Source organism: Convolutriloba macropyga, chromosome 15 (genome assembly GCF_964194025.1).
Source record: "Convolutriloba macropyga chromosome 15, txConMacr16.3, whole genome shotgun sequence".
Lineage (NCBI taxonomy): Eukaryota > Metazoa > Xenacoelomorpha > Acoela > Convolutidae > Convolutriloba > Convolutriloba macropyga.
Window position 1 is genome coordinate 42818457 of NC_134482.1, and position 15000 is coordinate 42833456.

At 36.0% G+C, this 15000-nt stretch overlaps 2 protein-coding genes across 3 annotated transcripts in view; both read right to left on the reverse strand.

Annotated features, from left to right (window-relative positions):
- The window catches only part of LOC142354208 (mitochondrial import inner membrane translocase subunit TIM44-like), a 1720-nt gene extending 384 nt beyond the window's left edge, over window positions 1-1336 (reverse strand). The window contains exon 1 of the mRNA XM_075406461.1: window positions 13-1336. Coding sequence (XP_075262576.1) covers window positions 13-1310 — 1298 coding nt within the window. The 5' untranslated portion in view covers window positions 1311-1336. The remainder of the gene's footprint in view (window positions 1-12) is intronic.
- Window positions 1337-9993: 8657 nt separating this feature from the next.
- LOC142354051 (uncharacterized) lies at window positions 9994-12152 on the reverse strand. Of its 2 annotated transcripts, none has more exons than XM_075406320.1 (2): window positions 10822-12152; window positions 9994-10304 (listed from the first exon to the last, which is right to left on the reverse strand). In XM_075406320.1, the coding sequence occupies exons 1-2, from the start codon at window positions 12142-12144 to the stop codon at window positions 10068-10070; spliced, it is 1560 nt and encodes a 519-aa protein (XP_075262435.1). In that variant the 5' UTR covers window positions 12145-12152; the 3' UTR covers window positions 9994-10067. The 2 variants fall into 2 exon arrangements, with proteins under 2 accessions (XP_075262435.1, XP_075262436.1); XM_075406321.1 differs by having other exon boundaries at window positions 10151-10304; window positions 10836-12152.
- Between the last annotated feature and the right edge of the window lie 2848 nt (window positions 12153-15000).

Below are 15000 nucleotides of genomic sequence, written 5' to 3' on the forward strand. Positions count from 1 at the left end.
CTGGTCACTAACCTGGACACCAAGACTGGCATCGACTGTTCCATAATGGCCGTCTCGACATCCGGTTCTCCCACATCCATAATATGCGAATCAAACTTGTATCCCTGTTTCAAAAGAGGCTCCAACTGCGCACACAGTTTACTGTACTCAGGTGCTGTACACCAATCTTCTAGTAAGTCAAACTTAACGTGAAACAAAGCCTCCGCAACGTGAGGAAATATGATTTTATGACAAACATCGTTAAATCTTGTGATCGTAAAATTAGGATCCACTTTTCTGATTTCAGTCATAACCTCGCTAGTCGCATTAGCTGAAAAAACTCCCCCGAAAAATCTCGTAACTTTATCTGAAACGTATCTGGTCCCCGCAATAACCGGATTTTCTGACTCATCGTATTGGTTTTTGAGGTCAAACATTTTGTTCATTACAGGATTCGTGTCTTTGAAATTTTCCCAAGAAGCGTACCATTTTGCATCCTTATGTAATTCCATTCTTAACTCACTTTCATTAAGGTCATGCGTTTCAGGGTCAAATTGTTCAGCTGTTTTGGTTGAGAACAATCTAAAATCTGACCGCCTTTTCAGAACTTTTGGACTGCTATAAACTCTAGCGCGCGATAGCTCTTCGTCGATATTTTGTCTTACAACTTCAGAGGCGCTAGAAATTGTTTGAAAAGCCCCGCTTTCAGAGATTATTTTTCCTCCTTTCGAAATAGTTTCACCCGCTGATTTTCCCGCACTTGAAATGCCTTTTCCCACATTTTCAAAAACATCCGAAGTTTGTTTACCAAGGTCGGACTTTTTAAAATCGTCCAAACTTTCTTTGAGCTTTCCCGAAACATCGGATATTTTATCTTTGAAAACTTTGCCTTTTTCACTCGTTTCTTCTTCGAAAGCTTGATACTTTTTTCTAGCGCTCTTCAATGCATCAGAATCATCAAGTTTGTTTGTTTCTTCTCGGAATTTCTTAATCGAATCTGAAACGTCTTTATTTTGTTCCAGTTCTTGCCTAACCGACTCGTACAACTTGCCAAAAAATCCTGCACGCTTTGGGGCGTCGAGGTAGCCAGTGACATGCAAGCCTTGCTGTTGGATTAATGATGCTCGAAAAAGAGATCCATTATTTATCAAACAATTCACACAGTTCGATTGAAGTACGTTTGCATGATGAAGGGATAAACCAGAAGGCTGAACATTAGACGTCTGAGTTGAGAAACGCTTGACGTGAACTTTTGCTATGTTAGTTGAGAAGGCAGAATTTGATTTGCAAAGTACAGCTAGTCCGTAACTTTTGGAACATACAGACGCCATCTCGCCTGAAAAATATTGAAATATTAACTATGTATGCAGTGAAAAGAAGTAAAATTTATGGAGTCGTATCAAACAGAATATAAGACTGCTTTAGAATAATCCAACTACTGGTGATATCAACGCCCCCCCCCCCATTCAACAAACACCTCTTACCTTCAGAGTACATAAAATTTGCAACCATCAGATGCAATGTGGCATACTACATATTAAATCAATGACTTGGTTTGCGATGTAATTATCCATTCAGAAATTTAAAGGGCAAACGTACTGAATGTCAATATCGGACGAGATCCTCCTAATCTATAGCTGACGTCTTTATAAAACACAGAAGGCAGATTGCCGGAAAATAGCCACCGTTGACGCGCTAGACGCACATCGGGATTCAAACAGAAAAGATAAGAGATGAAATTGAAAATAATTTTTCCTAAGTTTCAAAAATTGTTCTTATTCAGTGTGCAGTTTCAGTTTGATTCTAAAATTATACCTACTTCGGCTTCTAAACTGAAAAGTAACGAGCTTAACACTAATACCCGCTAGCAATCGCTCTAATGAACATTGATAACCTCGTGCACTATGACCTTATATGACCGGGGTTTATCCCGTTTCTTTTGATTTTGCAATTTTGACATGGACAGCATTCACTGCATTGGATAATTCAATGAGAGAAAGTATTTAGAATCCATTCAGTTGATACAGTGAGTGAGGTAAGTCAGAAATCGTGACTTATGTAAAACGAAAAACGTGATCAAAGGATAGAATTCTTTTCTGTTTCCTTTTCAGTATCAAAAAGTGTTCTAATTTGGCAAGCAACTTCAGTTGGATTCTCAAACTATGCTTCTTTCAGCTTCTGAACTGAAAGCTAATAAGCTTGAAACCAATGGTAGCTAGCAAACATTCTAATGAACTTCGATAGCCTAATGATCAATGACTTAATGACCGGATTTTATCGGTTTATCTCCTGTCTTTTTGATTTTGATCTTTAGGACTTTGACTGTATTCACCATATTGCGAAATAGAATGCGTGAAAGAATTTCAAATCCATTCAGTTGAAACGGTGAGTGAAGTAAGTCAGAAGTCAAAACGTGAAAATCTTGACTTATGAAAACCGAAAAACACGTGATCAGAAAGTGAAGCGAAAAAAAAACATTGGACAAGTCCTGAATTACAATCTACAGAATTGATTTAGCTTTGACCTCACAAAAAATAGGCCGTGTTAGATGTCCAAAGAGAACTATTAGTTTGACACCAATGAGATTAAGCAATTTAACCACAAAAACAAAAAACAAGCAAGACTAAAAAATCAGATCTATTTTTTAAAGACACGGTCAAAATCAAAAAAGGACTTCTCATGCCACTAAATAAGTTTCCATGTTTCTCATTATCAACCAATGAAACTTGTCATTAATGAATTTAAGTGATAAAAGAGCAATAAGCTCAATCAATACAAGCAAAGCTCAAAAATTCACTTCGTTTTTTTTTAAACAGGCAACGCGTAAGTCACAGAAAGCAATAGCTATGCATTGAAAATATTTTACACAAAAACGCTTTTTTAGAAACCAATGAAAACGGTCAATAAAGAAAAAAAGATATAAAATAATAAAGTTGACACCAAAAACACGCAAAACTCAAAATTCTAATATTTCTTGAAAACAATTGATGTCAAAGTCAAAAAAGGCATTAAGTTTTGGGGCGTCAAGGTAGCCAGTGACAGGCAAACCTTGCTGTTGGATTAACGATGCTTGAAAAAGAGGTCCATTATTTATGAAACAATTCACGCAGTTCCATTGAAGTACGTTTCAACGATGCAAGGAAAAATTTGAAGGCTGTACATTAGACGTCTGAGTTGAAAAGCGCTTGACGTGAACTTTTGCTATGTTCGTTGAGAAGGCAGAATTTGATTTGCAAAGAACAGCTAGTCCGTAACTTTTGGAATATATAGACGCCATCTCGAGTCGTATCAAACAATATATGCGACTGCTTTAGGATAATTTAACAACTGGTGATATCAACGCCCCCCATCAACAAACACCTCTTGCCTTCACAGTACATAAAATTTGCGACCATCAGATGCAGTGTGGCATACTACATATTAAATCAACGACTTGGTTTGCGATGTAATTATCTATTCAGGAACTTAAAGGGCAGACGTACCGAATGTCAATATCGGACGAGATCCTCCTTATCAATGGCCGACCTCTTTATAAAACACAGAAGGCAGATTGCCGGAAAATAGCCACCGTTGACGCGGTAGGCGCACATCGGAATTGAAACAGTTTTCCTAAGTTTCAAAAATTGTTCTTATTCAGTGTGCAGTATTTAGATTCTATAATTATACCTACTTTGACTTCTAAACTGAAGAGTAATGATCTTAACACGAATTTCCGCTAGCAATCGCTTTAATGAACTTTGAGAACCTCGTGCACTATGACTTAATGACCGGGGTTCATCGGTTTATCCCTTTTTTTATTTTGCAAATTTGACATAGACCGCATTCACTACATTGGATAATTCAATGAGCGAAAGTATTTAGAATCCATTCAGTTGATACAGTGAGTGAGGTAAGTCAGAAATCGTGACTTATGTAAAACGAAAAACGTGATCAAAGGACAGAATTCTTTTGTTTCCTTTTCAGTATCAAAAAGTGTTCTAATTTGGCATGCAACTTCAGTTGGATTCTAAAACTATGCTTAATTCAGCCTCTCAACTGAAAGCTAATAAGCTTGAAACCAATGGTAGCTACCAAACATACTAATGAACTTTGATAACCTAATTATCAATGACTTAATGACTGGGCTTTATCGTTTTATCTCCTCTCTTTTTGATTTTGATCTTATTGAACTTGACTGTGTTCACCATATTAAGTAATTGACACTCAGTTGAAACAGTGAGTGAAGTACGCAAAAGTAAAACGTGAAAATCTTGACTTATGTAAAGCGAAAAACAAGTGATTAGAAAGTGAAGCGAAAAAAACATTGAACAAGTCCTGAATTACAATTCAAAGAATTGATTTAGCTTTGACCTCACAAAAAATAGGCCGTGTTAGATGTACAAAGAGAACTATTAGTTTGACACCAATGAGATTAAGCAATTTAACCACAAGAACAAAAAACAAGCAAGACCAAAAAAAATCAAATCTATTTTTAAAGACACGGTCAAAATCAACAGAGGACTTCTCATGCCACTAAATAAATTTCCATGTTTCTCATTATCAACCAATGAAAATTGTCATTGATGAAATTAAGTGATAAAAGAGCAATAAGCTCAATCAATACAAGCAAAGCTCAAAAATTCACTTAGTTTTTTTTTAAAACAGGCAACGCGGACGTCACAGAAAGCAATAGTTATGCATTGAAGATATTTTACACAAGAAGGACTTTTTTAGAAACCAATGAAAACGGTCAATAATGAGACAAAGGTATAAGATAATAAAGTTGACACCAAAAACACGCAAAACTCTATAAAATTCTATACAATTTCTTGAAAACAATTGAAGTCAAAGTCATAAAAGGCGTCAGCTTTGAACAGAAACAATTTAATCGACTATATTAAACTCTATTAGCAACCTATGAGGCCTGTCAATAATGACAATAAACGATAAGACAACAAAAATTACAAAAGTACAACCAGAACTCATATTTTTTGAGAAAAAGTAGTGTCAAAGTCATGAAAACTAATAAGCTATTAACTCGGACAATTAATTAGATTCGTTTGCGCCTCATTATCAATCAATGAGACCTGTCAATGATGATTCTCAATAATAAGACAACAAATATAATTTTTGAAAGTGGGCAAGGCAAAATCAAATAATTTTTAATGTTTTTTTGACAAAAAGTGTTCATGACAAAATCTTTAGACTCTGTAAAGCAAGCTTCTTGCAGAATCTTGAAGGTGAAATGTTTAGTAAAGCATTTTTATTCTCGTGCACATTTTTATTCTCACGAAATCAGATACAAAACTGCGTCAAAAAACACATTTTGATTTTTATAAAAATTAAACCTTAACGAAAACGCGTTCAGGAAGAAGGGTACCATAGGTAACACGAAAGAATAACATGTAAACATGTCCCACTGCAGTAGATTGACGGGTGATTAACTTTGGTTGTAGCTAATTTAAACTAGGGGAGGCTGGGAGGTCTTACGACTTAGTCTCACTGATGACAACTCTTTGGCTTCCAAAAGAAGTTATACGAAGTCTATCTATTTGTTCCGACCCTCTTGAGGGGGGAGGAACTATATACTCAAATGGGTTTCTTTTTTTTTGTTCCGTCAATTTTCGCCGATCGATATATTCATCGTAGAGAGTTGAGACTGGTATCATTAGAAAGCTCGTCCAGCGTAGAATATGGAATTAAAAAGATTTTTTTAATTTTCGTTTTCTACAGGGAGTTATCGAGGTTTAAATTTATGAGAAAAGTAGAGTGAATTCACGTTGTTTTTATTCACTTTTTCCGGAATTTTTGCCTAAATTTTCGTCAATTTTGCTAAATTTAGTTAAAATTTTTGAGAATAGTGTCGTTGACTATATTTTTAAAGACAAACAAGCATTGTTGATTGTTTTGATTTAATTTTTTGGTAAAAAATTCCGGATAAATATTAAAAAATTCAGCCTTTTTCATCAAAAAAGGGCACGAAATAAGCTACTTAAGTCCACTTTGATTAATTTTGCTGGCAGTACACCCCAAACGACACTCATACAATCTTTGTAGACTCAGAATGGGGCTATTCCTACTTCAGCGTCCGTTGAGAGTGCTCTGTAATTAAAACTTCGCCGTTTTTTGCTAACTTTACTCGTTGATTTTCAGAAATGCAGAATTTATTTTTGAGTTTTCAACGAACAAATTATCTATATCTACAACATTCGAAAAATCAATTGTTCCTAAAGGACAATAAGCATTAGCAGGGCTAATTTTGGGCCAATCTTGGACTGTTACAATCCAAAAAGAAGTCGGATTGCAATCAGTCGGTCTTTTTTTTAAAAAAAGATATTTTTTTAAATAAAAAGGAACAGAACATATCAAATCAAAGCGCAGGAGTGGTAGGTCTATTTGGCTTTCTAAGGAGCTGCAAGATTATGCATTTAATTTTTTACTTGAAAGTTTATGGTCATTTCGACCTTTAAAAATAATTGATTTTCAAACAAATAATGGCTTAATTAACTTTTCCTCTATTTTTTTTCTTAATTTGTTCAACTTCTAGCTTAGTGTCAGCAAAGAAAGAATACTTCTTCATTCTACTGATTTGAAGTTTAGTCTCGGTTGTGGTTCTAAGCCTGAAGTTATTCTTTTCTGGCTTTTATACTACTAGATTTCAGCTTTTTTTGTTTTAAGATATTTGCCAGTTTTTCACGTTTTCTAGTTTTGTCATCTTATCACATTATTGACAGTTCTCATATCACATTATAAGCGTTCAAAATATATTACAATTGCACTTATTGAAGTCCTGAACAACATAGATTACCGTTTTAACAGCACCGACACCTCTTTCTTGAAGAAATTAATTGATTTTTTTAATTTTGTCTTTAACTGTCATTTTTACTTTGTCGTTTGGGTCGTATGAAATTTTCTGTAAATGGATAGGTTTCATCGGTTTTTCATGGACAAAGTGATGAGCAGATCTTCTGATATTAGTACGTAGCTGATGGCTTCCATGACTTTGAAAAAAAATCGTTTAACAAAACTAAAAAAAACTTTTTAACTTCGCAATTTTGTTCTTTTTATATTTCTTTTTGTTACCTTATCTCGTTAGTTAAATACAGGTCAAACATGACATTATGGGTGACAACGGAAGGTGTCAAAGGGGATTGATGTCCCAAAATCTATTTCTTTCGTATTCGTTATGACCTTACTGGCTTCGACACCGGTTTTTTACAAAATGTAAATTAATTTGATTTTTGTCATACTTGACGTTCTTTTTTACACGCAAGAAATAATTTGCAGGTTTCATGGGCTGCCTTTGGACGAATAAACGACCCTATTTAAATAGTTCTTTTTGTAATTAATGTCTTTCATGACTTTGGATGTAATTTTGCTTCGAAAAAAAATCAAAACTATTACATACTTTTAAGTTTCGCTTTTTTGTCAACTTTTTACCTAGTCTCACTAATGAATGGCCACATACTACTTTGTCGCTGTTTGAAGAAGGCACAATCGAAAAATTTTTGAGGGACAAAATATGGCTTGACGGTTTGGACAGCGTTTTCTGATAAGTTTCAATTGAATTTTTGTTTGTTGTTGTTCTTTTCAGCCGCTGAAAAAAAAGGAATAAGGACAGTTAATAATGCCCTTCTAGAGTAGCATTGGTAATCGTAAACCTTTGGGATATTTTACTTGATTTCTAATGTTTTTTATTACTTTGAATTTAATTGTTTAAAAAAAGCGAATTTTTTAGCTTTACTGTTTTTGTTCTTTTTTTGTCTAATTGTTACCAAAACTTTTTATGGACTGGTCCCATATATTTTCTGGTGATTTATAAGTTATTTTGTTTAGTTTTAGCTTGTTATTAAATTTCTTTTTTTCAAAACCGACATAAATTTTTTGATGTAATTAATGTTTGTTGTTGTTGTTGTTTGATTTTGCTGTTCAACTTGACTCGCTTTCTTAATATTGGCATATCACAGCAATCAAATGCATCAATTTTTACTCCTCTGAGTTATTTGCTTTGGAGGCTATCTTATCGTTCATACACAATTTTTTGAAAAATACTTGGGCTTTTTTGTTTTTTGGGATTCCCAAAAAAATAATTTTTGTGTTTTTCTATCTGTTCCTCATTTGGTAGACAATTATGCCAAAATTGTGGATGGGCGGGGTCGGAACCTTATGTGCCATCGCACATTACCGAGCCGCCTTGTTTTAATTTAAAAGCCAATTTTGTAATTTGTCTCATAGTCTTATGAGACATAAATGGCAGGTATCATGGGCCCTCTTATTAATGGCAGGTATCATGGGCCCTCTTATGAGGCATGAAATTAATTAATTAATTAATTTATTGATTCGAGTTCTCAAGAAGTTTTTTCACACAAGCACCAATTATCTTCCAGCAATATGTGAACTTTTGAAAGTTTGCTGTCTCGTCTTTATTAGGTAGACAATTAAGTCAAAAATGTAGATAAGCTGAGTCGAAATATTATGTTCATACGCACATTACCAATATTGTTGAGCATTTGATGATTTGAGCAGTATTTGATTTTGTTGAGTTGTTTAGGGGAAGTATTCTTGAATCTAAAAAAGATATGATATTAAAGATAAGAAGCAAGGAGGCTTGGTAATGTGCTTTCGCACATAATGTACCGACCCCGCTCAACTACCAAATCAGTTAGAAAACTTTCCAAATATTCATATTTCGTTTAACAAACAACTAAGTGAATAAATTAATGCCTGAGCAAATGAGACCTCTCATTATCTATAATCAGGCAGACGACTACAAAAAGAAGTGCAAGAACGACAAAACACAATCAAATTTAACGAGAGCGGTGTCGCAACCGTTAAAACCATAAACTATTGATGCGAAACATCAACGACAAATGAAGACAAGACAAGTCTGCGAAAATAATAAGACCACGCCCCATTATAATCCGAATAATTACTGATTGTAAAAATCCAAGATGAGTCCAAACCAAGTCCAATATTCCTTGAAGTCCAACAAAAACGGTTAATTATTCTATTCGTTTGCGAAAAAGAGTTAGTTTTTCGAAAAACCGGCAAAATTTTCATTCCAGAAGACTTCAATGGGAAACGAAACTACAACTAGCCCTTTTTGGAGTTTTCAAAATTGTGACACACGTTAGGACTCTATTTTTGGCATATTGAAACCAAGTGGGACGAAAAGCGTATTAGGAGCCATTTTTGATCAAAATCGCAAAAATTTTAACCAAAAGACTCGGATAAAACCAATCAACAAGCCTCATCTGTCCTTAAAATTAAAACCAATCACATTTTTATTAACAATTTTAACAAAATCGACAAAAATTTGGTCAAAATACGGAAAATGTGAATAACAACGGAATTCCGTCTATTCTTTACAAAAAATTTAAACCTCGATAACTCCCTGTAAAAAGGAAAATAAAAAAATCTTTTTTAATTCCACATTCAACGCTGGACGGGCTTTCTGATGATGCCACTCGCAGCTCTCTATGATGAATATATCGATCGGTGAAAAATTAAAGGTAAAGAAAGTTTCGAACGCTAACAGACGACTCAAGAAAATTCTCAGTCGACTCAGAGAACTGTAATGATCCTAAAAAATAATCCCTAGTTTTTAAAATGAGTGAAATAGTGATACTATAGATTTATGTCCTAATTGGAGTGATAATTTGTTTAGCAGAGCTCATGTTTGTGAAAATATTTTTGGGCTCCATGATAAAACCAATAAAATCTCAAATGAGAAAGCGCAAGTCTTAACCGAGAAATTCTAAATCTCTACGAATACTAAGCATTAAAACAACAACGGTGAAAGATAGTTTAAAAAGATATTTTCTTGACTGTAGTTTTTCATGTATTAGCGGAATCTAATCATTCAGTTTTGAAAAACTTGAGTCCGGTAATCTTTTATTTTCTTTTTTTAATGTTAAATGTGTGGAATTGTTTTTACGCCGTTTGACTAAATATGCAATTGCTCGTTATATATTAAACATTTAGTCAAATTAAAGCGTCTTTTCTTCTGTGTTGCGGAAAATCTAAATTGAAAACTTTCAAACAGTTATTGGGTTCAATTATCCAGATTTACAATCTGAGGAGACAAAAATCAACATCACAAAACAGATTCAAGTCATGTATTTATACTGAATATTCTTCACACCATGTCTAAATTTTTGTACTACTTCTTTTTTGTTAAACTGTTTCTTCTTCAAAGCTGGTTTCGGACTAGTTTCTGTAATGGCCTTTTCGGGGATAGTTTTGGTTTTCTTAGCTTCGGGCTCTGATGTCACGCTCTGATCTTTTGCAGCCGGTGTTTGTAGCTTCTTAGCAGATTTCTTCTTTTTATTTTTCTTCGGATTGGGCTGTGATTGTACGGTGTCAGGACAATTTACCCAATGCCATTATACCCAATGCCAAAATACCCAATGCCAAAATACCCAATGCCAATATACCCAATGCCATTATACCCAATGTACTTTGATACTTTCGTTCAATAATCCGACAACAAATTTGCAAGCGTTATTACCCTATGTTTTAACACATTTAATGGCCATGGCCATGCCTCAGCGGCCCGTGGGACTTGATATGAAACTATCACAACCGAACATGGGATTAAATTATTATGCTTAATGGCCATGGCCATGCCTCAGCGGCCCGTGGGACTTGATATGAAACTATCACAACCGAACATGGGATTAAATTATCCGCTTGTTAAATCATACGTGTAAGAGCTATTTTCTGCTAATTTGTACTCGGATTATGGAACGAAAATATCAATGTGAATTGGGTATAATGGCATTGGGTATTTTGGCATTGGGTATAATGGCATTGGGTATTTTGGCATTGGGTATAATGGCATTGGGTAAATTGTCATGTAACCGATTGTACTATACCACTCGGGCCAGATTTGGGGTTTGGATCTACTTTCGGTTCCTCAACAGCTTTTGAATCTGGATTTGCAGTGGCTGCTTTAATTTTCTTCTTTTTGGGTTTCTTGATCTTAGCTGGCGCTCCATCTGTTGCTATAACTGTCGCTTTGGTCTCTACTGTAACATTATTTTTCTTCTTTTTAGGCTTCTTGGGTTTCCGTTTCTCAACAGAACCCGCGCCCTGCTCTTTATTAGATTCATTTGCACTCGAATCAGGTTTCAATTTCCTCTTCTTATCTTTCTTTTTATTTTTCTTCTTGCTTTGATTTTGTTCACTTTTTGTTTCCTTGTCGTTTTTTGTTTCCACACTAGCGTGAGAATTTTCACCATCATTTGCGGAAGTCATTTGTTCAGCTTTTCGCTTGCGTGATTTTTTCGATTGTTTCTTCTCCAAATTTTTCGAACCAGGTGCCGTCGATACCTGTTCACAACCTTCTTCGTTTTCAATATTTTCAACAAGGCCGCTATCAAGGGCTGCATCGGGTATGCCTTCTTTGCCATCAGGTAGACCACTTTGATTTTTCAGAGCATCCAAAGCCTTTTCGAAAGTGTCGATCACATTTTTTGTCTTATAAACATCGCTTTCATCGTTCACGGCGGTCTCTGTAGCTTGTTTGGGCTCCCCTTTTGCCTCGCCAGTTTTTCGCATTTTTCTTGATCGGAGTTTCATTTTGGTCGCAGTTCGTTCTGCCTCAAAATCTTCGATTCGCTTTTCGCGACCTTCGGCCTCCTCTATTCGTTTATTAAGTTTTTCCAAACTCAAAGGCACTTCGTCGTACTCAATTCCATAAGCTGCCAGCTTTTCCTGTAGTTTCACGTAAGATTTACACTTGTTTATTAGACTTGCTGCAGACAAGCCCACGGCAGCACATCTGTTAGTTTCTCGCGTAGTCTTTGACATGTCATGATTCCCGAATCTTCTGCTAGAGCTCAATCTTTTCTTGTGTTGATCATCGGGAGGCATAAACTCTGCCTTCAGAACTTTTTTATCTATAATATAATTGTTCGAGGATTCAGCGGCAATTTTGGCAACTTCTGGACTCTCAAATTCAACAAAACCATAACCCTTAAAGCCACCAGTCTTTTTGCTGCGCTCGACTCGAACTTTAGTAACTTTGCCGAACTGTGAGTAGTATTTCTTGAGAGCCTCGTCGTAAAATCCAAATGGCAGGTGGGACACATATACCCTGCCTCTGGGTGCTCCTTTCGTCACAGTTTTCTGCACAGGTTTCTTGGATACTTTCATTTTGTCTAAAAATATCTCATTAAGCATGGCAAGCGTGCAGCATGAGCCCCTTCACAAGGCAGGTCCTTCTCATTATAGCCCCTTTTAAATTATGATTCACATCTAGAAACGGTAGGCGGTTCTCGGCGAATAAGAGAATAGGGGTAACATTACATAACATTACTCAATGGAGAGTACATAACAGTATACTACACTCGTTCAAAGATGGCACAAATGAAACGCACAAAATGCAAAATTATGTTTTTAAAGAACAAAGTCAGTTATAAAATTATATTTACAGACGTTTTTTGCTACATCTAGCGTCATCGGGTAAAATGCAACTTAAATTCAATTCAATTATGAAACAAAACATACAAAAGTAAAGTTGCACTTTACATGATGATGCTAGATATAGCGATAACGTTCGTAAATAAAACTCTAAAATTTACTTTAGTCTTTTAAGTTTTATGCAACTCAAACACGCTTTAGGTGCCACAACATTCGCTTACATATTGACCTACAAGTCAGTCTTAATTTTTGATGCTCTGCCATCAGCGTGGTTATATGTCATCAAGAAAGCCCGACATGGGTTGAATTTATTGCCTTCACAAATCCCAATTAGTGAATTAAAAGTCATTAACAGATCACATATTAACAGTTCACTATTTACAGTATATTTCATTCCCTGCAAATGTATTCAAAAGTATATTAAAGGTCAAGAACAGTATTTACAACAATGGTGGAAAAAATTTCTTTTTTCTATCAGTACCAGGCAAGAACAAGAACGAATTTAAAAAGGAGATGAGAGAAGGCTGGATACAGCGAAGGGTTTGCTACAACTTAAATGAGATAAAAAAAAATATCAAAACGTAAAACATCTAAATGAAAATCAAACAAAGGAGAATCAACTTAAGAGCCTAACTTCATTGACAACAGCCCCCATAGAAGCCTCAACAGGCTGCTGTCGTCGGAGAGAGCGGGAATCGCACAGGCAGAGTACGGAGCTCCGGAGTACCGCAAAGCCAATTTTCGTTTGGATAAATGTGATGATGTTGGCGCAGGAGTCGTCGTTCTTAAGACTAAGTTTGCTGTCAAATTGCTTTATCACCCGAGTTGCTGAACGTCCTGCTCCTCCTGAGCAAGGAAAAATCACAGGACTGAAAGTGCCCTTCTCAAATTTTATAACTCGAGGCTCACATTTCATTTTTTTGATATCTCAAGGTAGCTATACGAGTCTTCGATTTTTTTAGGGTAGCCTTTCGCAAGGGGGATGAAAATTTTTACATCGAAGAACGTTTTTGTGAATCTGCTGTCCCAGAGGCCATTTGCTTTAATATTGAATCGTGCGTCATCTTCAGTGCTGGTAGTTTTATTTGCTAAGGACTCGCCAACGGCGGAAGATTGGACTCGATTTCAACATCAAAACAAAGTTCCTCAAGCAGATTGGCGAAAGAGTCACGGATGTCGGTATGTCTCAAGTGGGTATACCCGACTCTGGGACAATCAAAGGCATGGGCAACTGTGAGCGGCTCGCCACAAACAGCTGGACGCACGTTTGGTGGGCTCTCAATCATACCGAAGTGCAATACCATCTTGCAATTCAGACTTGGACAGATTGTAGCTATGTTTTTTCAATGGCATGGCATTAAGCCAGCATGAAGCTCTTTTTTCAGAGGCTACATCAATATCAAACTTTTTGCTTGCATTCAAACAATTTTTTATGCTGGATTTTTTTCTCATTCGTTTTCACTGATTTATCTTTTCTGATCATTTCAACTCTTTTTAATTGTTCGGACTCGACATTTGATGCGTCCCCGAGGGATACCGGCTCTGGAATGATTTTTGAAGGTTCATATTCGAGAATTCAATCTTCATGGCAGATGATGTTGAGTCCGTTTTCGCGTACAGAAAGTGAATATATGTCGCAATAGGTCCGGTCATAATTGGTGTTTAACACAAGGTTAGGGATTAGGTGATCATTCATAACTTTCTCGTCTTCTTCCAACAAGTCGAATGTGTGGAGTTGCCATCTATTAGAAGGTTAATTTTTGTTGCACAGAGTTCGTCAAGCATTTGTACGCATTTCGAGGTGCACTTTTCGCGTGTTTTACTAATTTTTGCAACATGCGTAAATAGTTTTGCTTTTGATCTTTTATGTATTGCCTGCAGGAGTCGTCAATGATTGCGCCATTGACGAACTCTGCTTTGGTGATAAGATGGCTTTCGATAACATTACAACCGAATGAAGGACCATGGAGTTTCAACTTCGATGGAAGGACCTTCAGCGCTTCAACCGATCCGGCGGCGTTTCCGTCTTCCGCGTACCATTTTTGGATCAGGTTGTCGTCAGGAACATTTTCCATGAGAGGCAAAATAGCTGGTCCATAAACAGTCATTTCAAGTGGGTCACCTTGAGTGGTTCCCTCTCGGGATTGCAGAACTTTGTGAGACACAGAGACTAGATGCGCTGCTATTAGCGAGGTTATATGTCATCAAGAAAGCCCGACATGGGTTGAATTGCCTCCAACACAAGTCATTTCGTTATACCAGATAAAGATCAAAAAAATGTAAAGATGGCACATAGCTGTTGTGCAGATCACTGTAGGATGCATTACTTTTTAAGCTTTTCTTTTAACCTACTGCTGAATTGCCCTCTATATTGAAGAAAAAACTGGGTATCTCCTCTGGTTTCGCTTGACTTTGGATTTGCAATCCGCTGATGTTTTTTCGGTCATGTTAGGGTTGCCCGAAGACCTTCAATTGTAGCTTATTACACGGTTATATAAAAAATTTCACCGCAAAAACCAATTTCTCGCATTCTTACAAATTTGTTGACGTCTACTTAGAAATTGGTTTAATAAAATTTGTTATTCTTTGGGTGTTTTGACCGTATCGTTTCTTTGA